The sequence below is a fragment of the Cygnus olor genome, chromosome 1, assembly GCF_009769625.2.
Source record: "Cygnus olor isolate bCygOlo1 chromosome 1, bCygOlo1.pri.v2, whole genome shotgun sequence".
In the NCBI taxonomy this organism is placed as follows: Eukaryota; Metazoa; Chordata; class Aves; order Anseriformes; family Anatidae; genus Cygnus; species Cygnus olor.
In genome coordinates, this window is record NC_049169.1 from 111,038,170 (window position 1) to 111,062,491 (window position 24,322).

The 24,322-nt window shown below is 42.2% G+C and overlaps 1 protein-coding gene across 1 annotated transcript; it reads right to left on the minus strand.

The window, feature by feature from the left end:
- Positions 1–20,509: 20,509 nt before the first annotated feature.
- Positions 20,510–24,254, minus strand: MIS18A (MIS18 kinetochore protein A). The gene is made up of 5 exons (XM_040576990.1): positions 23,942–24,254; positions 23,785–23,851; positions 23,506–23,628; positions 22,120–22,213; positions 20,510–21,388 (listed from the first exon to the last, which is right to left on the minus strand). Exons 1-5 carry the CDS (start codon positions 24,207–24,209, stop codon positions 21,308–21,310), a joined length of 633 nt encoding a protein of 210 aa, XP_040432924.1. The 5' UTR covers positions 24,210–24,254; the 3' UTR covers positions 20,510–21,307.
- Between the last annotated feature and the right edge of the window lie 68 nt (positions 24,255–24,322).

A 24,322-nucleotide genomic window follows, 5' to 3' on the forward strand; every position in this document is an offset into this window, starting at 1 on the left:
AACCCAGGCGTACAGCATGAGTTTTATAAGTCAGTGTCCGTGCCTCTAAATAATGACACTGTGTGTTTTTAGAGGAGTCTATCCTCAGATTTCCTTGCCCTTCTGTCATTGCTGATCCTGTTTGCAATGCCTTGGGCTTTAGATAAAGGGGAAGGGATAGACACAAATCGCAGGGACATCTTGGAAGCCAAAGAGCAGGAGAGCTTCAAATGTTATGTTGCCTGATATCTGTCATCTCAAGAGTCCCACCCGTTCCCGGGGGATGTTGCCTCTCTTTGAAATCAGTGATATTTTCTGCTCCTTCCTTCCCGCAGTTCCCAGAGGAAAGCCCCCCATGCAGTGCCGAGGGGAGGTGGAGACCCGCCACTCCAACACAAAGATTTCAAAAGGATGGGACTCCAACAGCCTGAAAGGCGAAACGAAAGCTGAGGGATATTTCCTCTTCGCCCTGTTAAAAGGTGAAAAGAGACTAGCAGGGTCTCTTTTCTCTCCTTTTTGTTTGCAGCTGAAGAGGGGCTGGGGCTCAGCTGGGGGAGTTCCTCTGCTGGAGGAAGCTGCTGTAATTGCTTTTCCAGCTGGACTGCTTGGAGGCAGCCTCTCCTGCACCCTGTGAATGAGGACCCTTTATTTACATGCCCCGAGCACAGAGACACTTAGGGAAAGGCCAGGGCATAGACACCATCCTGCTAGATTTCTAACAGATACAAGGCTCTCGAGCACGTGAGAAATTTTGGGTGCCCTTGCAAAGCCAGAACCATTCCCATTTAGATACCAGTGTGTGATCAAGCAAGTTCATAGCTTGAATTAATGGACAGGGCTCACACAGCACTGCAGTCAGTTCGTGGGCTTAGGGAGAAAGTAGAGGTTTCCCCCAGAAAACCATAAATGAAGCACTGCTGTGGGGTCTGCTGAGGGTTGTCTCCAAAGAGAAATGGAATATTTTCCTTATGGTGAACCACAAGAGAATGTTACTACATCCTGCTCTTTGCATGGCATATAAATAGAACAAGGAAAGGAATGACTAGTTAACTGTTTGACCTCAGTTCAGAAAAAAAAAAAAGCTCCCAAGAAACCTCAGGAACTCACCCCATTAAGCATACAGGAAAATGTCACAGATCTGGCACCTTAATTATATGCTAATAGCATCCTACTAGGAAGAAAAGCTTCAGATGTCTGAAGGAAAAATGTTTGACTGAAAAGGGTTGTGTATGCTCACATAGCATTTCCCACCAACTATCACTTCTTTCTTTTTTGTCTTTTTTTTAGCATTTGAAAAACAAAAAAAAAAAAGCAGACTGAAGAACTAGGTGAACCTTTGACATTTGTGTTTGATTTTCAGCCCCTAGGCATGAACTGAAAACAAAACAAATCCTGCTGCAGATTTATTCGTCAAATGTGCAGACTTTCAATGACACTTCTGTTCATAATACTTTTCTGATTTGAGTTTTGCTAATATTGCAAAGGGCCTTTACCCAACACTTCCTGGTGAACTTGTCTGCAAAACACTTAGTATTTTTCTATAGACTTATTTGCTCCACATGAAAAAAAGTCTCAGCTGGTATAAATATGTAGCAAGGTTAATGAAGGTATGCCCAGATATTCAATGCAATCGCCCGGTATGACTTTGATTGACTGACTGATTTTTTCAAATTATTACTTCACAAGGACTTTTGCATTACACCTGAATGCTCATTGAGTCCTCTACTAATACCAGAAGCTAATGATTACATTTAATTGGGCAGTTCTTCTGACTAATATTTACATCCATTTGCATGCGGTGCACTTATTAACATTGGAATTGTGCTGTATTTGATTGCTAAATATTCTTTTGCAAAACTTTTGGCTGAGGACCTTGGATTACTCATCATTTCAAGCCTCAGTTTGATTGGTACTTCAAACCAGGCCTGAAACTGCAGGCAAGGAAGCCACGAATTGTCTGCTGGATCCCAGAGGGGTAGGAGGCAGCCTGGCATGCCCAAGTCTTTCCTTCAAGAAGGTTTAGAAGTGGGAGATGTTTCATGGGGCTCCAGCTGGGGAGCTAGGACTCCTCTCCTGGTGGAGCTCACTGTGGGAGCAGAGGAGCCTCAGCTCTTATTACAAGGCCTGCAAAACAGCACATGAGATGTGAGCAGAGTCAAAGTTGCTTGCATGTTTTAAGAATTACAATAATGAAAGGAAAAGAGATTTCAATGTCTGGAAATAATTAGAAAACAAACAAACAAACGGTTCCGGAAGAACTACTGCATATTCATAGACAAAAAAAAAAAAAAAAGCCTCCATCACGATGAAAGCAATCCCTAAAATAATGGTAGAAAACTTGTCTTTGTCTCCACTAAGTTGAAAAAATATTTGAGCCCAGAATGCCAGCTCCAACCCCAACTAGCACGGGACTCACGTGGCAAAGGCTGCATGGAGAAACTAGCAAAACTGGCGATGGCAGAACAGATACTATTGTAAAAGAATTAGTGCGTTTCCAGGGAGAAGTCATTATCCGGAATAAAATTCTTTATATTCTTTTATTTAAGAATAACACAAAGAGGTTATTCCAGGATAGCTATGTGAAAGCCTAATGTGACAGTAGGTCTTCCAGTTATTTTATCCAAATGGGCAAGTCTTTACTTACAAGGATAGTCCCGCTGACTTCCCAAGAGTGTCTCATATATGGAAATGCTGCAAACTTGAGATCTCCACCTTGCTTGTTACAAAAACATTACCAAAAAATGTCTTTTGCTCCCATTTTCTTCCTCTTTCCTCCCTGGGGATGGCTATTTTTTCCTTTTATTAATTTTGGGGTCTATAATTCTCAGCAAAGTCTATGTGATAATCCCTTTAGGCTTTATTTAACATTCAGGAAGTAGCACTGCTACTTGTGCAATAAAAAGGGTTTTGTTTTCTACCAGAGGGCATACATTGAGTTTATTAGATTTAATTTATTGGATGAAAAAATGTTTTATTTAAATTATGCTAAAAATATTAGCCTTGTGTGTGTCACAAGGATTAGCAGTCATGGGACACAACAACATGGTTTTAAGAGACGTAGAATAGAGACAGATGAAGCTAACCTGAGGCATTCTTCTTGCTAGAAGATGTGCTGTTTACTTCAATATAAGCAGGCTATATGGGCTAGCCAAAAGCAAAACCCCGTTCAAAACTATTTGAGGTGTGTTAGCTTTACTTTGAGATAGTCTTGCCAAGATTAGCCATATCCTCCTACCACTGGGGTTAGCTTTAGCAGGTTTGTTTAAGGACGAAACACAAGGACTGGGTTCCTTGTTGATACCACTCACAGGTATTAGCTCTTGTCTGTGAAAAAGACATTTCCCCATGGTATCTTCCCGTTGAAAACATCCCAGTCCGGGAGCCTGTTGGTGTGAGCAGCCCCCCTACACCTAAGGGAATAGGTCCCAGCCCTTCTCCACCACCTTCCTCCTCCTGCTCTGCCCCAGGCCACTTGCTTTGCTGCTGCCCTCCCTTCAGCTGATCAGGTGGTCATCAGATTCAAACTCACCAATATGGCAGAAAGCAGCAAAGGAGTAACATTCTTCTGTTGTGCTTTTGGTGGTATTTTTTTTTGTTTGTTAGTTTGTTTGTTTGTTTCATCTAGCTGAGCTTGGCCAACCCTACAGCCTCTAGATCCCATAGTCTCTCTAACCTGCAGTCCCCAGAGTGGCAGGTCCCAGCACCGCCTGCTCTTGGAGGTGCCATCCTCCTCTCTGAGGCACTTCTCACTGTTCCTCCTCCACCTCTGGTCCTTGTGTTGGGAATGGGATGTAAATGTCTTTTGCAATGCTACGTAGAGCCAGGCATTTTTGTATCTAAAGATGCATTCCCCTCCGATTTTATAGCTAAATAGCTCAAGTACAGGTAAAATAGGTATTTTTGTGGGTAGGACACACGATGCTAGAGGCCCCGTTGGATTGACCAAGCATACCAATGGTCAAACTGTCAATTAGACATTTGCTCCATGAAATTCACGATCACTAATATATAAGCAGCCTTTTAAAGAGAAAATTTGCCTTATATTATTAATGCCTGACAGGCCTCATAGCGAGTTGCTCTGCCTGTACAAGCTTGTTCCTCCCACCACCTCCATCCCAGATGAGGGGATGTGGCCATCACTTCTTATTAGCATTATGTGATGCTCTCTGTGCCAATTAATAGGAAAGAAGTTGTACATATGTCCATAGGATCTGCATTGAGATCTAATAGAGAAAAAGTGTCTGCATGTGCTCATTAGTGCATGAGGAAGTGGGCGTGTGTCTGTGGGCATGTTCGTCTGTGCGTGCAAGTGTGTCTGCACACAAGTGTTCACAGGCCTGTACGTGCAAAATGGAGAGAGACAAACAGGCTGTATGCTTGAAGCAGCTGGAGTCCATGTGAACAAAAATGAACAACAGGAGCCTCTGTTCAATCCGAATGGACAAATGGGGTCAGGGAAGTTCTGCCAGACTCTCTGCTGATCACTTCAGCTCACACAGCAGCACTGAACGCGCTGCTCGTTACTCGTCTACTTGATGGAGCTTCTAACTCTTTCCAGATGAATGTTGTTTATTTAGCTTATTGATTAAACCAGCTGCTGCAGCTAACAGGAACTTCACATTTTCCAGAAAGACAGATATGAAACTTTACAAACTTTAAAACTGGTGACCCTTTCCCCTGCCCCGCTTTCAAGAGGATATAGCTGGTTTTTGTGAAGAGAGGCAGCTTGTGCCACACAAGGCTGAGCAGCCCCACGACCAGGAGTCCTGGTGGGGAAATGAAAGGAAGTTCTGCTTGAAGGAAATTTCTGGAGTTTGGGTGGCTGCTTCACTTTTAAAAAAGAAAATAGATAATTTCCTTCAGCATGAGAACAAAGGTGATATCAGAAAATACAGTCACTAAAACAGCTTCATTTACAAAAATGTTTTGACTGCCTTGCCATGCTGGTGAGTGACCTGGTGCACTGGACAAAACGCTTTGGACTTGAATGGAGGAGCACATGGAATGTCTTGGCAGCCACTGCAGCACCACCTGCATGGGTAACATGGCTCTCAGTGACCATGTGAGGTTACCTGCAGACTGACTTTCCTGGGGATTTGTCACTGGAACACCTTGTGAGCATGCAAGAGCTAAGATCCCATTCCCTCAAGGTGTAAAGCTGCCTTGGAAAGCAGGGAACAAGAAGTTATTTGGACAAGCCAACAGAGCAGCCTGGTGATATACCTGGAAACAGGGCTCAGCTCACCTCCGCATTTGGTATTATAGGCACAAAGCCAGCTTTCCTCAGTTAGCCATGCCTGTGGCCTTCGTTTTTTCAGTGGGAGGTGACATGGTTTCTTTCTTTGAGGAAGTTTTTGACACATCTGTGCACCTGGATCAGTCATGACCAGTGCAAAACTGCATTGGTCCAGTTTTTACTGAAATCACACTCACTCCCTAGCTGGCACTCTGGGGCAGATGAGGAGGCAGCAAGCATTGCACAGCTTCCTCCTGGCTCGGTCTGCCTCACAGCTGCACACATCCAAAACGCAATCTCACTGTCTGATCGCCCACTGATCAAGGACTGTGTAGTGGCTCCATCAAAGTAAACTGCAAAGTTTTCCTTGATTTTAACATGAGAAATTGGAGACTCCAGATCACTCAGTCTGCCTTTCCTCTCTGTTTAGGACATGCTGGTCTTACAGCATCTCACTGTCATGTACGAGCAAGGTCTTTGTTTCCCAACCTTCAAATACATTCACCAGCCTATTCAAGACAGCTGAAAATCCCTGGAGGATAAAGGGGCAAAAGGATAAGTCTTATTATCAGGCTGCTGAACCTGAATAACTGCTATGCGGCCATACAGCAGCCTTAGTAGTTCATGCACAAACATCTGAAAAGAGAAGTTGGGCAGAGTCTAAACCAAACTGCTAAAGAGCATGATTTCTTACTATGTCCCATCCCCAAGACAATGAGGAGCCCAACCAGCCGAGATAATCAGTTAGATATTAGGACACCCATCAGAAAACCCAGCATACAGTCTTAAACTGCAGGATTTCCTGTGGAGTGATGACTGATCTCCACTCCCTTTGCCATTGTTGCAGGAACTCTAGCTGCTCCATGTCCTCTGTCACACAAGTACCAGATGAGCACTGTCATGTGCTGCAGTTCTTCTGAGGCTATGTTATTCCCAAACATATAATGATTTAATTCTGCCCACCTTTCCCTCAGTAGTACATTCTATACTGCCTTCCCACCACACTGCTGTATTTAAAAAAGTCTATAGCCCTCAGTTACCTTGGAGACTCTTACTGCATTGTCAGTCTTATCTGAAATGTCCGCCAAAAAAGTTATTACAGGGAGAGACAACAGGCAGTCAGGCAAGCCCATCTCCATAAAACAAAAATCCCAGACAAGTACTGGCACAGTGCATATGAAACACATTCAAATGCCAGCTTGTAGGAGACTCAAAGCTGTGTGATGAGGCAGTGCCACCGGCTTTCCTGTGCACTTCTCCCATGCCTGGTGTTTCTCCCCATGAAACAACCACCCTTTGCTGGTTACACTTCAGAGAGAGGCACTGGGACTTCCGCAGACAAACACAGAGCAGCCTGGAAGGAAGTTGCCTTCTTGTTCCTTCCTGATAGGGAGCTAATCCCAGGGAGTATCTGACTGAAAGCTATACATCTCGAATGTGCTCCCTTCTGCTAAGAAAACATCCAAGGGAGGACATCTTTCCTACAGCTTGGAGAAATTCCAGCAGCTTGATAAAACATGACCACTGTGATACACAAAAAATCCCAGAGGAAAAGATAACTCACAGTGATCTCTCTGCTGGATGACACGTTGAACATGTCCTTGGGCTCCTATGCTTCATTGAACCCTAGAAGCCTAGATTCTTCTAGGTTGGAAAAGACCTTCAGGATCATCAAGAGATATCTTACCACACCAAGCGGAGAGATAACAAACAACTATTTTGCTGTGAGATGCCAACTTATCTGTAATAAATCTAATTGAAATGGTGATTTTCTTCAATTCTTTCTTTTCCTCCAGGAAGAAAGGGAATTACAGCTGTGCTGGAAACCAATGTGGATAAAATGACTGAATTTGTGAACTTTTTGAAAGGTCACTTTAGCAAAAAATTCAATGTTTGATCCTCCTTCTTCTACCACCACTGGCAATGTTTCCGTTAGTTTTGATAGAGGCATGAGAGCACTTCAGAGCAGGCATCTCAGACAGAACTGACCTGAGTAACCAGAATGAGAAAATAGGAACAAGACTGAATGGAAATCAAGAATTACCTATCTAGGTTAAAGTGAGCAAAAGACACAGGTCAACCTAAAAGCAGTAATGAAAAGTAAATGAATGCACTGCACTATTCAATGCTGTTGAAAAACAACGACAACAACAAAACAGGTAAGTTTGGTAATTTTTATTTAAGTTTCACGTAGGATATTTTCTAATTTTGGCTTGTAACTACACTCAGCTTATTTTCTCTTCTGCAGTGTACTCATGATGAGGCACGCGTTCATGCACACAAGCACACCAACAAATATAGACAAGTTTTCTTGTTTCCTCATTTAGTACCCCCATTCACTGCAACTTTTTCAATTCCCATCCTAAGCATAAAAGTCTGAAAGGTACAGAACTTTTTAAAAGCAATCCTCTCAGCCATGCCACCCAGCGGTACTTCTACATCACCATTTTCTGTCAGTTCCTACTGCGTCCTTTCCACCCACCAAAAAGACTTCTCAAAAGAAAGCAGAGGGCAGATAAATACTACTCCCATTTTGTGCTGTGTGACTGAAGTGTGACTTGCAACTTGTTCATTTAGAAATAGGAGATAGATGAAGAAGTGAAGGAACAGCTGACAAGCTCTTCTCCACCCCAAACAGGAGAATGCCCTCTTCAGTGTCTGAAAATCACTTTTCCAATATAGCATCCTGAGACTCCAAACACAACAGTTTTGCTTATGTTATTCAATCCTTTTCTTGTTAAAATAAAGGGCAAAGATCCTCGCTGGCTTTAATGAAGCTAGGCTCTTGGCTGGCTCGTGTGAGCCAGCACAGTCCCCGTATGGGCAGACTGATTCCCCTTAAAGCTGTGACTACCAAGGATGGGAGTGCACTACAGGGACAGCAGGTGAGAAGCACGTTTATTAAAAGCCATACTGTTAATGCAAATAAAAGCAGATAGCATCTCCACTTGAGCGAACGCAAACCCCTAAGAGCTTCTGAATATCCTGAGAGTTTTAATGACCTGTTCAGTGCTTTAGTGATTTTGTCACTTCAGTCACAATTCAATAGCTTTAGCCATACAATAAGGCTGCTATCTATAAGGGACAGTATTTCTCAGGTCTTCACTAAATAATAATTTAAAATGGCTTTCTTTTTTTTGTGAGTATGATTTTTGCAAGCCAAAAATCCCAGAGGAAAATAATGGATTTCACCAGAACTCATAGAGGTTTTGAAGTGACTCCAGTGTGAAAGTATTTTTCTTTCAAGCAGTAACTCTACCCATATGTGTATTTTGATCAGTATCAATGTCATCATCTGTGGTAAGGCAGCCTCAAGGTGCCCCAGTCAGGCTCAGGGGTTCGTTCTCCTGAGCTTTGGTGACAGTCAGCTGAAGAACTGTAGCAAATAAAAGGCAGAGGAAGGATGGAGAGAAGAATGTAATTGCATAGGAAAGTGTAGGCATGAATTTGTGAAAATACTTTCTAAACAATATAGTGGTTTGAAACCAACATGCAAACACAGTAGTCACCAGCATCTTCCAGTGGCTTCTTGTTATTTCTACAAAATCCCTTGAGGAATGGAGCATGAGAAGAAACACACACGAAGCTGTGGTATAATTCCTAAAACTGTACAGGGCACCGTGATAGCAGACTCTGTTATTGGTTCCCAGAGATCAGATGCTTTCCAGAAAATTACACCACCTCCAATTCTACTCCCTCCAGATATGACAGCTGTGGTGTCCAGGCTCCCAAACTATGTGAAGCCATTTACTGACAGGGTTACCATTGTATTGTTTCTGTTTTCAGAGATAACATTCACTCTTCCCAAGCAGAACAGAAAAAAAGAGTAAAAATAAATAAATAAATAAATAAACACACAAAAGCACACAATCTCCAAGGAGAAGAATGTGATCATCCCCGAAAATTCTGTCATGTGCCATCAGGGCAGACAGATGTCCTCTTAGGGGTAAAACAGGCAACAAATCAAGAGTTCCTAGGGCTCTTACTGCAAATATTCTGAAATATATTTGAGAAACAAAGGAGGAAATAGAAACTAAAAAATCTCTTTTGGATTAGCAGTGAATAAAATCTTGTAAGCAGGGAAAACATTGCAAACAACCAAGACAGTGTTAGCAGCATGCCAGGTCACAGTGAGATATTGAAGTTGAAGTGCTGGTCCCATGGGAATCAGACAGTGCTGGGTAGCTTACTGATTCCAGCAGATGCAGTATTTCCTTCCCTGTGCAGTGGCAGCTATTTGCTTAGCTGCAAGATCAAGAGACAAAAATAAAAATAAAATAAAATAAAATAAAATAAAATAAAATAAAATAAAATAAAATAAAATAAATAAATGAAAGGGGGGAGTTTTTCTCTGGCATTTAAGATAGGTTTTGTTTTTGTTTTGTTTTGTTTTGTTTTCTTAGCTATCTACTTTAGATAACAACTCTGCCTCAGTCTTATTAATGCTACTCTCTGCTTTGTTGGAAGACTGCTCTCTGTCCTGTCAGTGCTATCTTTCTGCTTTTCCTGGTCAAATTTACAAACACAATGTTGTTTAATAAACTTTTAAAATGGTATTTCCTCCTCTCAGTGTGGAATTGGATCTGCCTCCTCTGACAGACAGACCATGCAGCCTTAAATTATTTGGGTCCTTTGGCCATGTTGCTTATTGACTCACAGGATTTGCCCTGCAGCCTGATGCAACCTTCTGTTCAAAGTTGTCTTTTACCCCTGTATGTGCCAGATTTGACAACAGCCAGTGTCAGGCACATGGATTTCTTTAGCTTAGGCCAGTAACTCTCTGCCCTTGGTGAGAACAGAGTAATCTGAAGGACATTGCTGTTCAGTGTTGAACAACTTGCAGCCTCTCTACAACTGTGCCAGACATAGTTGTGTGTCCTTGCTCACCATCGCTGAGGGCCCACAAAACACATGGACAACAGAGTAGAGGACTGGAGCATCCCTAACACCCCAGCTGTGGAAAGAGGGAGACATGATAGGAGCCAAGCTCCATAATAGCTCCCTGCATTTACCCTGACACATCGAGATTTTTAACATCTGGCCAGGCTTGTGTTTCGCCAACAGATGTGATTGTTTACCCCTGAAGTCACCCTTGTATTTTTTTAATTTCTCTTAAATGCCAAAGAGCCATGTTTGGCCAGAAGCTGGACTATGTTTAGAATATCTACTGAAGCTGACTTTTTATGCAGAGTAATGTTCGTATTGTATCATCTGACTTGTGCTGACATGGTGTCCAGTGATGAGGCAATGTGTCCATGGTTTCTCCTGTACATGTCCTAGGATCAGATAACCGTGACCATTTCAAAAGGATCATACGTGAGCTAGCCCAAAACCATTTCAGGAAACTTTACCGATCTGATCATATGAACATAAGGCAGTTAAGTATCTTGGTTTTCAATGGAAATCAATAACAGTAGGTAAAAACCTATCCAAGAAAAAATCTGACGGGTTTTTGTAAAGGAATGCAGGGAGCGCTCTGTGCAAGTTTTCTACCTCATGACTACTGCCATAGCCAGGGCAGAGGAGAGGACAAAAATGATCATTTGGGAACATTTTATTTTTACAAAATGACAAATTCCAGACTGAAGTTTACTTTTTCAGCGACGATTTTCCATGTACATTACTGCATTATGTTGCACCATCACTCTGGGTTTAAGGAAGAAAAGATTGTGTGTGCCTAATAATGAGTCAGTGCCATCAGCAATTTAGTCATCCTAGTCTGATCAGACAGAAGTTTCACAGCTGGGGACCATGAATTCGACTCTAGTGGCAGCAGAGAAGGCAAGCTCAGTGAGGTGGAGAAGGACTACGGGCCATCTGAAACATGCTCACAACTCCCAGCAATAAAAGGTCTCCAGTATTTTTGAAAGTAACTTTGTCTCTCCACTGCTCTGACAACTATGTGCTCAGAGGTGCCTTCGCGAAGTCTGTGGTGAGTAAAGCACAAGCAAGAGGGGTGCAGAGTGGCCAGAGAGGTGAGCTGTGAGCTGCAACTCCAGGTGTCTGCACAGCATTGCTAGCCAGTTGAGGGAAGGGATTGTCCTGCTTTACTCCACACTGGTGCAGCCTCAGCTCGAGTACTGTGTGCAGTTTTAGGCATCACAATATTAGAAGGCTATAAAGCTATCAGAGAGCGTCCAAATGAGGGCAACAAAGATGGTGAATGGTCTGGAGGGCAAGACGTATGAGGCCCCTTGGTTTGTTCAACCCAGGGCAGAGCAGGCTGAGGGGAGGCCTCATGGCGGCCTGCAGCTCCCTCACGAGGAGAGCGGAGGGGCAGGCGCTGAGCTCTGCTCTCTGGGGACAGCGACAGGACCCGAGGGCACGGCATGGAGCTGGGACAGGGAAGGGTCAGGCTGGGTGTTAGGGAAAGGTTCTGCACCCAGAGGGTGGTCGGGCACTGGGACAGGCTCCCCAGGGATTTTTTGGGTGGTCCTCTGTGAGCCAGGATGACTTGCTGATCCTTGTGGGTCCTTCCAACTGAGGATATTCTATGATTCTAAGACAGAGTATAGAACAACTCTGCTCAGTTTTTCTACTGGAACAACTCAAACAAGTGAGAGGTGGTCTTTTGTCTTTCACAGCTGGGAGTGACAGCTCACAGGCTGGGGAAAAGTGCCTTGAAGTGAATCTGGTCCAATCACTTTCCCCAGGATTATTCAGTATGGCTCGTTTCTGCAGAATAAAGCCATTGCATCTAACTAACATTGCGATCAAATGACATGCACAAATAAAGAAAGAGGTTTGCAAGTAGTGTCCCAGTGCCTGGGCACCCCAGCTTGGGGACCGGACTTTCACCATGCCTGATGGACTGGATTAGTACTTGAGCAAGGCGGATAATGAGACACTGGGCTAGATAAAATAAGGAGCCTGAAATTTAACAGCATTATTATGAATGGGGACTTTCATGGCTAAGCCAACCCTGCCTGCTGTATTTATTACAGCTGGGGAGGAGGCACTTCAAGAAAAGGTTGTTATTTTTTTTTTCTGATAGTGGCAACCAGGAAGAGTTCGTATATTTGCAAATGGCTTCCAAACCCTGTTAATTTCTGCTAAAATATGGAGCACTGTAAGCTTAACCTTCTTTTCTCACCAGCTGCTTTCAGAAAAGCCCTGCTGGCTTGATATAAGGCAGTTCTATGCTTATACAAATCTTAAAGAACAGCCATTGAAAAACAGCAGTAGTTTCAGAAAGAAGTTGGTTTTCATGGGTTCAACTTAAATCCAGTGTTATTCTCTGGATGTATGTTACAGTTTAAAAAAAAAAAGGGGGGGGGGAGGGGGTGTACAGAAGTCAGTGATTTGAAAAAAAAAAAAAGAGAAAACAACTGTAGTGTGAACAATGAAGAGCCTATTGTTACTCATGCAGAAATCACGGCATGAAATCACTGTGTCCCAGGATATTTTTAAATACACGTTCAGTGGGAAGCTGTTTTGGTTCTTTTAGGAACTAAGTATTCAGATAAGTGAGATTTGCCAGCAGCATTAATTAGCTAGTGGTTAACGGTGTGCAGTTTGTCATTCAAAAGTTCAGCTGTAGGCTCATTTTCTGGAGCGTCACAGTGCCACTGAAAACTAGATTATGGTTTATTTGTAAAATCCTTAAATAGGCAAGTTTTCATGTTTTCTACCTCACATTACTTTGCTTTGTAAAAATAAGCTAAAGGGTTTTAGTTTCTGTCAAATCATGGAAATTTGCTCCTTAATATGGATTAAATGAATGCTTGCTGCACTTTATTGCTTCTGTAACATCTCATGTGTCAGAAGCAAAAGACAGATGTGAGCTCCAATTTACTCTCAGGATTAGAAAAATCTGTTTTATTCAGGTTTCTTTTTCCTTTTTTTTTATTTTTCTTTTCCATAGAAAGCATCATAGGAGTAATAGCAATCCTCCCCAAGGAACCCCCAGGGAAGTAACAGATAAGAGTCCTACAGACTCCTTTATGGCTCAATCATAATAGCTTTGAGTCTAAACAGTATTTATTCAACAAACCTACACCTCCTACCTCCCAGTAACAAAATAGGGCAGCTTGCAGTCCTCAACTAGGCTGCTAATTCATCTTGAAAAGCAAACTGGTGAAGAAAGGAAGGCAAAACATACAGCACTATGTGGTGGAAAAGCCAATGTCCTGAGTGAGCAGAATGATTAGGAGAGGAAAACCTTGACTTCCACTGTTAAGCAGCAGTGAAATTCTTATGGAGATGTGCCCTCTCCTGGCCTCATTGGGAAAGCATGAAGGGACGACGTGTGAGGGGGGCACAGGCACCAGAGGGAGGTTTGGGAGCCCGTGTTACTCTGCTGAAACATTAGTAAGCAAATAAATGAAATGCATATCAGCCTGGCCATTACGTATTAACAAGCCAAGTCGTTTGGGTCAAGATTTAAATAAATAGAGGGGCTGCCCAAAATTCAGCTCCCAGATGGCCATTTAAGCACTGATTTTTCGTAAGTGCTGGAACACCTGAGCCTAAAGTGGGCTTAATCCCCTTAGATTTCACGGATGTTTGCCAGCAGCTTGAAAGTCACACCTTCTGTTTAGATGCCTGAAAATGGGTATTTGAACCCAGCTTTCAGTCCCTGTTTTGTTGTTATTGCTGGTCTTGTTTGTTTGTGGTTGTAAATTGGGGCCCTGGAGGAAAAGCTTTACCCAAACGGAGCCAGGAAAGGCTGCCCAAACAAGCTCTGCTAGACTGCATGAGTCCTGGCTGCAAGCCCCACACCTCTCGGGGACTGCTTTAGACTTTGGCACAGATACGTGGCCCAGGGACCCTACAGCAACCCACAGGCAGCTGCAAGCAGTGCCTATCTTACAGATTTCCAGCTGTGGATCATCCTTTATTTGAGTACATCGGTGTACAGGAGTTGGATCACTGGTTGTTAAAAATCACACACTTTATTTCAAATATGACTTTTGTGTAGCTTGCAGTCCAAATCACCAGCCCTTCCCCTTGTACAACTAGACCAAGGGTGCCTGCATTAGCAGATCCCCATTCCCTGGGGATGAACTGACAGACAACATTTAAAATTCTAGTCCTGGGATAAGCTAAAGAGTTTGAATGGTTAACCTATGAAATGAAATAAAGTATGATTTCCTACCCTTCTAACATTCTCCTGGCATCTTCAGTATCCCCCCTCAAAACATGGATGTCACAGAAGAATGTAGTCTAGGAACAGAATCCCGGGTCTTTCTCAGTATTCCTGTCTTTAGTGTGTGGTCACTACTTCAGTAAAGCAGGGGGGAGGGAGATTGTGATGCATCTTACTGATCTATAAGTCTGTGGCCTATACAACCACAGACCACATGGCCATTCAGCTACCAGAGCTGTTATATGCAAATATTTATACTTGGACCCACACGAGATTTTGGTTCACAATTAGATCTCATTTTTCAATTGATCAAGACAAACTGTCATTTGGGAAATTTTGAGATGTCCTTCTGCTTTCCTGAGTGGCTGTTGGTTTTTGTTTGTTTTGTTTTCCTGCCCAAACATGAATATGGCATGAATAAGATCCCAGGCTGTTCCCTTTAATTCCAGTGAATCCCAAATGTGGCCCCAAAGAGATAAAATAATGGTTAGCAAGCCTTGGAGTTAGCTCAAACTATTTAATTCTTCCATCTTAAACACCATGAGAAACACACGTGTCTAATCCTCTTGTAGCAAATTCTTAACAGAGAATAAAATTAAATGGAAAGTGAATCGTGGAATATCCTGAGTTGGAAGGGACCCACAGGGATTATCGAGTCCAACTCCTGGCTCCACAGAGGACCTGAATGGTTCTGAAATGTTTAAAATGCTGAGGCTCTACTAATGGAGTAGATTCACGTGATGTTGTATAGTAATATAATGTCATTTTGACAGTTTGGCATACAAAAAAAAAGTCAGAAAAGCCAAATGCATTTCTTGTTTTTAATCCCTTACTGTTTGAACATTCTACTTGCTGTGCTGAGGTATTTGGGAAGTTTTCTCTCAGCTTACAGAAAATTTGAAACAAATCTTCTGTCATCGTAGTATAAGAACTAGCCCTTGGGGCTTAAGGGGGAAATGTAGCTTTTACACCATCAGAGAGGGAAAACAAGCAGATCTTTCCTGATTTATGGCCTCAGCAGTTTCATCATAGCAGTAAACATAAAGCCTTGTACTATAAAATTACATAGGTTTGGTCTCCTGGGTAACTTGGCTGAGCTTGGAGTTTTTAGTTTAAAAGAAAATATGATTGTGTTTCTGTGCTCGTTTTCAAGCTGATGATGATACTCTGTTCCTCTTGCCACACAGTATGAAGCCAATGGGAGACATATGGAAAGAATCGCCTGGATGGTGTCATGCTATGTAGAAATGAGCCCTCTATTGTAGTCCTGTAGCACAGTAAATACAGCATCTCCATTAGCAGGCCATCATCCTTCTATTCTCATGGCAACAAAAGGCCTAAGGGTTTGAGAAACATTGTTGGCAGTTGTCTGGTCTTGAACTTATTTAGCTTGCTTGTAGCTGTAACAGCACATCGCCAGTAGTCAGTTTACTAGAGTCTAATTTGGTTTAGCTATACTGGTGAAACTGTCTAATAAACAGCTAATTAATGTCTAATTTGTTTTTAATTTTAGATTAGTTTTGTGTAACTAGCTATTACACCAAAGCATTATACTATATATGATCACTAATTTTGCTAGCTTGTTATCATTATATTATTAAATTTGTAGACCAGCCAGGAAGATGTTGACAACCAGCTGCCTGGAAAAGTTCAGGAATCAACCTGTCCCAAAAAAAAACACACTATATACACACCAGCACATCACCTGGTGAAGAACCTGGCACTGGCAAACAGCTGCAACATCCCAGCTAAGGAAAAAAAGACCCTCCATATATAGAAAGTCTATATATAACAGTTTCACTAGTTTATTAGTAGGAATTAGAAATAACTGGAAAATTTTAACAGCAAACTCTGTTATTTTAACTGGACTGGTAATAGCTGCTTGCTACTATTTTGCATAGATTGTTAAAGCGCTAATTACAGTAACAATACATTCCAATTTTTGGCTCCATTTAAAAGGAGCCAAGTGTTCATTCTAGGCATAACATTATCAGTTCTTGTTCATCAGACCATATGGATATTGAGTAAAAACCTACTAGGACTTAGTTCATTTTGCTGCTTTCTTTGTTATTTTTTTTTCCACTGAAAATTTTCATTGAATGGTTTTCTTTGACTTCCTCTTTTCTTTTCAGTTATGGAATGTACTGTCTGCAATCCTTTCTTGCCCTGAAGACTTGTGAGAAGGGTTTTCAAAGGACTTGCTGCTTTTTATACAGAGAACTTGACACGTACCTACACTTCAGTGCCTGCTCTGGTGTTGTTCCCCATTCAACTGCATTTTGTGAGAATAAGTATTTTATTCCAGAAACAATCTGCTATGTCAGTTTAGTCTCTGGTAACTGTGTCAGACAGTTTGCCCATGTACACAGGACCTAAAGGAATGTGATGTTCAAATCTCTCTGGAACCAAACTGATTCAGGTGCTTTGCTCCTTTTGGAATCCACGCGTCTATTTTTGTCCTGCTCACTCCCACAGTATCAAGCTTTCCTGTCAGGATATTATGTGCCAGTTTTCTCTTTACCTTCTGTTCCTTCTGCTCTGGCACATTTTCTCCAGTTCAGGCTCTCTTTCCAGCTTTTTCTATCTTATCAGTGTTGAAAAGGAAGAGTCATTAAATGGAGGTGGTTTTCCAGCTAGCGGATTCTCAAATTCTAAACATGGATAAACATCATGCATTAGGGGATTATCGAGGAGTGAATGTTTCCCACTTCACATATTTACATCAGGTCTCTAAACAAGGATACTGCATTAGTCATGAAAGGAGCCCCTTTCCCTGCCTGTGGAGGACAAACTATCCCTAACATCTCAAACCTCAGTCAAGAGGTGCTCTCCTATTTCCATGAGCATTCAGGGTGCAGCCCCAAAATGCCTACATCTATTTCTTGGTTCCTCAGCCTGCATCAGCCACATTAATTCCCCTCTCCCAAGTGAAATCTCCCCCGGCCTTGAGTAGCATTTTTGTTTTGAACTTGCACTTCACTTTCCTTGTGCCTTTTCAGCTATCTTTCTTGCTGTCTTAGTCTCTTTCCAAAAAGCCCCGGCTGTTTCTGTGGTTCTTTAAGCTTAACAGCAGCAATTATCATTTTCAGCCCACAGCTCGTGCTATCTGCTGGACCTCTGCTCTACTGCATCTCACTATACACTGTGTACCTACCTGTTCGCTACACTTTCTCCCCAAAGCCTGCAAAAGTCACGTCCAAAAGAAGAACATTATTTTCTGCTCATTTCCTATTCATCATCTCTATTGTTTTTGTTACTGAAACAAAAGTTATTCAATAGCCAGAAGAGTTTTTAGACTGTCACCTTTTATGCCTCTCCCAAAACCAAGAGCTACAGCTACCATATGGAATAGCCACAAGCTACCAGAGGCAGTAGAGAACATCTTTGTTGGCCACTCCATTTTCTTGTCAATAAAGGAGTTGCTGTCCTCACATTTGGTCCCTCACGTTTCCTAGGCCTCTACTGACAAATATGGCTGTGCTGCTAAATGCCTTCCAACCCCTTCAACCTTCAACAGTAATTTTACATGGCTAATGACTACCACATTAATGACTGCATTCACCCCAGACTTGAGACAATTAAGGGCCACGGTAGGCTAGATGTCACCCACACAGAAAGTGGAAGCATAGCATATATTTTTCCTCACAGCACATGCAATTCACAGGGCTATTGCCAAAGCTGACAAGTGCTGCTACTTTTCGAGGAACTTATCACCAGTGGAAACTTTGGGCAGTATCCTTTCATATCATAAAAGTGTTTATCTCAAAAATCAGCATACATAAAAAGGAGACAAATCATTGCTTTTTCAACCAGAAATAAATCCCCTTTTTTTCTGCAGCAGTAGCTAGAATGTCTGGAGGTGCTGGATTGGAGAATTCCTATCAGCATTACCTTGGGCTAAAGAAACAGATGGTTACTTTGTTGTTTTAAAATTTGTTTTATTTATTTTTAAGCTAAGTAGTTAGATATAATAGGTACTTCAGGCATTGACAATCTAGCAAAAAGTACTCAACAGGCATAAATAGAATGATAGGACAAGCAAAAGTCTGAGTTATGCTTATTAAAAACTGAAATTAGGCACTCTGAGAGCATTAAGATGAGAAACAATTCAAGACCTGCTCTTCATCTTGAACATAACCTATTCACTAAAATAGAGTTCACCTGTCTATTCCCCCCCCCTTCAAATACAGTTTATAGAAGCTCCAATCTCATCTAAGCCAATTCCCATTTTCATCTTTCTTAAGCATGTGAAGATCTTTTAGCATACCTGTATCAGCTTTCATGTTTTTGTCATTTTTCTTCAATTGACAATTCCATGATGCATTTACTAATGAGCTGCAAAGGACATATGTAACATGATCCATTCATAAATATTCATTCTTTATGTACTGGATGTAACATCTCCCCCACTCTCGATCCTTTCCTCCTGGTGGATTCTGTACATGCAAAGTTTTGCTTGTTGTTCTTATCAGTGCTTTGGAGATTGTTGTGAAGTTACAGAAAAGTGTTTTAAAGTTTGAATATATCAAAACCTCAATTTTTAATTTTCAGAACACACATTATATCACTTCCCTCTCTAAAGAGCATACAGGGTAAGCTATAAAGTACTGTTGTATTTGAAACAAATCCAGCTGCATACAGAGTTCAAGAACTAAAGAAATGAGGTGGTATGTTTTTTCCCTCGCATTGCATTAATGTATAAAGTGCCTGGGACTGGTATCAGGAAGCATACCATAGAGCATGCAGAACCCCAGCTAAACTTCCTATTTATCCTGCATTCAAGGGTAGAAACTGGGCATAGAAGGAACCACCAACCAGTAATAAATACTGCTTATTAGGCAAGGAGTGATACCTTTTACATGACTGTACACTGTCCATCATGCTGGCTCACTAAAATTTCATTACTAGCTTGAGTTGTTTAAGAAACTACAGCTTTCATTAGTGTTTGAGTGGTTCACTGGCGGGATTATATTTTTGGGGTTCCTCCATTGGCAGGTATTTTTCCCATTGTAGGTGGAAAAGATAGATAGTTATGAAATGTACACGCAAACAAGCAACCATTTCTTCTTTTGAATGCTTGCTTACATGTATACATTTTACTTTCATTATACATAGTAGATTATTAGCATGTCTCCTATATATTACTATCTAAACAAGTCACAGAAGGAACTCAGGTGACAAATCTGTTTGGGAAATAGCTCTCAATCACAGTTAGAGGCCCTCCACATGCTTAATGGAGAAACATGTTTAAACTACAGGTGCTGCGTGAGGATCAGCAAACTTGGCTCTTTCCATCAAGGGTAGAACTAAAATGCGTATATGTATGTATGCTCAATGTCGTTTAATATAAGAACACACTTGGAAACCACGCCAAGGTTGGCAATCATTAGTTTATTCAGCCTCTCACCTCTAGCGTAGCAGTAATTTGGACATCAAATAATCAGAAAAATATTAAGTTCATCTTTGTCTCTTGCTGCTTCTTGGTTGGAGGACATTAAAAAAAAGACAGCATACTTCTTTGTCCCAGTCTTTGGCCAAAATCTTGAACATGTTCATGTCTGAAAAAAGGAAAGTTCCACAGAGATCCTTATGAGCTTAGCTTGCATCCCTGCTCCCATAGTACATAGGAACATAGCACATTTGTACTCCCATAGTACAAAGGAAATCCACATATTAGAAAATGGGTTATGTCTGAAAAGGCAGGCATATCAAGCCATCAAACACTAGCTCTCCTGACAAAGATGTACTCACTGTACAATGAAAAACATCTTTAATTAAAGGGCAGAACAGTTTGTGGTTCTCTTCAGCCATCCAGAAAGAAGTCTGCAAAGTAACTGATCAGCAAAATCATGCTTCAGAAGAAGCTGCCTCAGAACGGATACTAGAGTAATTTGATTGGAAAGATTAGTGCTTGTGACTTAACGCCTGTCATGAAATTGTTATAAAGTGGTTTAGTTACTTGAACATGAATGGCTAAGACAGATGATCAGAACAGGACAAATAGAATGCTACTTCAAAACAAAACAGAAGAAAGGAGAAGATAGAGGGTGGGGTGTTAGAAAACGAAAAAGGTTTTAGAAGAAACAATACTTACCAGTGGGAAGAAGAATGGGAAATTCACTCTAGGCTTAAATTAACAGTAATAAGATTAGTGTTGGGTAATGGGGAAAAGAAAAACATTATTCTTCCCTTAGACTATTTTCACGTGCTTTTCTTTTGTTTTATTGGTGAAAAAAAATCACTGAGAACACAAACACCATATGAGAAACCCTAATGGTTAACTACACAGAAGAACAAAGTAAAAGCCAAAATATCTACACTGAAACAAAGTAATGACAATCATTCTTAATTAACATTGAATTCACTGCTCAAACATACATCAGGCTTTGCTTAAAGGTGTGCTGCTACCAGCCTTGTTTGTTTTCCTTCCCTTGAAGCTGTCACACATGACCTTCAATATTGCACGGAAAGCCATTTAATCAAATGCTTTTAAAGTCTTCTTTACAGTTATTTCATTTTAGCCTTGACCTAGCAAAATGTTACTGGACCATTTTTGTCTCTGAGCACAGGTCAAGCAAAGGCTTGAGAGACAAGAAAGTGACCTATATTGCTACTTCAACTACAGTCACAGTTTTATTTTTTTTTTTATTTTTAATTAGTTTAGGAAGGATACAAACCCAGTTCAGCAGATATAGGTTTGCAGCGAAATTAGGAGATAAATGCTTTGCTTTCAGAGGTAAAAATTTTAATAAATATTTACATATGAAACAAAAGTCTATAGAAACACCATTTAAAAATTCTTCTTGGGGTATTCTCTTTAGAGGAAACTCCTCATCTGTGGTGAAGAATTGTAGCCAGTATTGTTCTACTGCAACATGAGCCACTTTTGTCTTTCATTTCTTCACTCAGCTTTCACAGTGTTCCCACAGATTCCAAAGTATTAGAAGGACAAGTTTCACACGTATCCTTCTCCAGCAGTTAGTTTAGATGCAGGAAGTTTTCTTTCAAAGATTATTGTGAAGAGAATCAATACTCGATTCAACAGCAGTCAGTCTTGCCTCCAGAGCCTTTAGTATGGTGTCTGCCTGTAATGAAAACATGGAAAGATGATTGGTTAGAAACAAATCAACAATACAAAGAACATGCGTAGATGTCAGCAAGAGCTCAAATTTGATGATGCATCACCAATTCTACTTGATTCTATTCCTGCTACATCCATAGTTTGAAAGTTTACTCAACTTTAACGTTAACTCTCTACGTACTCAAACCTATAACTCTCTTCAGCCTTCTTTAGCGTCAGCTTCACGCATTCACCTCTTGCTAGACACCTCTCTGCTTTCAGAGCCGATTTGATGATGCTGTGCTCCCAACTACCCCCAGCTGCAGTCAGGTCTGCTTTGTGGAGCAAAATACCACTCCTTACACAGTATTTCAATACAAAGTAAGAGCAAAAGCACAAAGTCAGTTTAAATGGAAGACAATCCTATAAAAGAGCCACGATTCAAGGCTGAATGAAAACGTGAAGGTTGGGCCTGACGATCTTTCAAGGACCTTTCCAACCCAGGCCGGTCTACGAACTGCCAAGTCAAGCTGTCTTTCTAATTACGGACAGACAGGAATCTAAAGCTGTATTTGACAAATAGAAAATGCTAATTAATGTGAAAATTAGAAAGGAAGTTACTGAAAGCCTTAGATAATCAATATGTTAAAACCCACAGAGTTGATCTGTTACAGGTTGCTCTGCAGGAACAATTTAAGGATATTAGTATTTCATAGTGGTGACATACACAAAGAATGATGCGAGATTAAGTCTTACCCTTTCTAGTGCTTCTCCCAAGGCAGCTCGGCTTTCGAGAGTTAAAGGTTCTTCATCAGTAACAGCCTGCTTTTCTGAAGATCCTAAAACGTAACTGATATGCTACAGTTTAGATCATGCATTTTTCACTCTGAAGGCAGAGGAATGAGCGTAAGAGTGTAAGATTCATCCACCATTCTCGATGATTATAAGATTACGATTAATACACTAGCACAGTAGAAGAATGATTCCAGCAACAACAACAACAAAATTTAGTCATCTTGAAAAGAAACTGTCTGGTGGAATGAAAACAGTTTTAAGTTCAAAACTACCAAGACATCATCGCTTGGAGAAGCCAGAACTCCAAAAGTCAGTCTGTGCTACAGGACACCATTAAAAGTTATGAAGAAAACAATGAGAACAATGTAGCACTAGCTGTGAGAACTAGCCATTATCATTACTCTCCACGAAAATGTCACTTTGCAACCATGTTACAGTCCTCCAGAGACTTTAACTGCCATGGAAAAAGCAAAGTATCATAGTTGTGGAAAGAGGAGGAAATAGTATTCGGAGTAGAAAGCAGAACAGCCACAGAGGTTCAGCAGAACAGTCTGGAACTTAGTAAAAAGCAAACATACCAAAACAAGCCCACACAGGAGAAACAGTAGCTTATTAGTGTTACTATATTAATGCTCTGATAAAAGATAAGAGTGTGGGGACTGAATTCTGGATGTAGTTATGGAGGAACAATTTAAGACCAGTTTCAAGTGCTACAAATCAGATAAAACCAATATAATGGCAGACCTTCATTTTCCAGACAGTTTTTGACTGTAGAACAGTTACATAGGAGTACACATTCGGTCTTAAGATTTGTTTTTACCTGCCTTCTCAAGAAAAGAGAACACCAGCCAACACACCTCAGACCTCTGCCTAAGTTCTGCTTAAACCCCCGTGCCTGTGTTCTCTGCTGATGACACGCACCTCCAATGGTCTGGAGCCAGGCATATTTTGTATTACCTATGACTGCAGGTAGGCAGCAGACTGCAGGTATTACCTATGACTGCAAGGTCTTTTTCTGTTTTCTAGAGCAGAGCACATACGTACTCACTTCTGAGAAACTGAGAAGGAACCCTCCTGTGTTGTTCACAGGAATTTTCACAGGAGGCATGCTTTTTCTTATACAGGTGACCCTGCTACTTTCCTTTTCTAGGATTTGTCTAACGTTACACAGATGGTGCAGCTACAACTTCAGCGCCACGATGCTAGCAGCAGCAACACAGAAAACTGCTCTGGAACAAGGTGCAGAAACAGCTCTCCCTATGCGTGCTAAGAACATTAACAGCAGCATTCTTCAATATGACGCCTGCAGAGTGAGGTTTTTCTTAGCGATAAGAGTCCTGCCTTTACCTTTCAATCGAGTCAACGCTGAAACAGAATAAATCCCTCTTGTAGTCAAGATGCTTCGGGGTGCATCTGTAGATGTTGCCGAGCGTCATCGAGCAGCCAGAGCAGAACAATGTTTCAATCATACTTTAAGGAAAACACATAACGTTCACACAGGAAGAAAAACAAAGACAAGAAAGTCCCCGGTGCCCAGCCTTATTCAAAAAAGGGGTCACCCACTGTGACTTGGTTTTAGAGCATTCAGGGCTCCTTCGCGCCTGCCCCCCCGGCGCCCCGCCTCACCATCCGCACTCGCCGGGCCGCTTGGACAGCTTCTGCTCCTTGTCCACCGAGACGCTGGCGGAGGCACCTGCGGGGAGGCGAGGGGAGAGGTGACCGACGGCCGCCAACGGTCACCGACGGCCGCCAACGGTCGCCAACGGCCGCGCCCGGCACTCACTGCGCAGCAGGACGCAGCCCGTCTCCTCGTCGTTGGTCACCCAGCTCAGCGTGTCGCCCACGGGCCGCTTGCAGCCGGCGCACAGGAACACCATGGGCATCAGGTCCTCCTCGTCGCCCTCCGCCTGCCCGGCAGGCGGTGGCTGCGGCTGAGGCTGCTGAGGCTGCTGCGGCGACCGCCTCCCCGCCGCCGCCGCCTCCGCCGCCTCCGCCGCGTCCCACCCGCCGCCCACCTCCAGCAGCGACAGCGACGAGTCCAGCTCCGCCATACCGCCCGCCTTCGAACGGCCCGCGCCGGAAACGGCCGTGATGCGCTTCCGCCCGCCCGCCGGAGCCAATAGCGTCCTCGGGGGGGCGGGGACTCTGCTTGTGGATACGCCTC

Excerpts from the sequence above, each read along its gene's own strand:
- MIS18A (XM_040576990.1), bottom strand. The coding sequence starts at position 24,209 with ATGGCGGAGCTGGACTCGTCGCTGTCGCTGCTGGAGGTGGGCGGCGGG. Across the intron at positions 22,214-23,505 it reads AGCGTTGACTCGATTGAAAG|TTACGTTTTAGGATCTTCAG; the intron begins GTAAAGGCAGGA and ends GTAGCATATCAG. Across the intron at positions 21,389-22,119 it reads TGGGAGAAGCACTAGAAAGG|GCAGACACCATACTAAAGGC; the intron begins GTAAGACTTAAT and ends TTTTCATTACAG.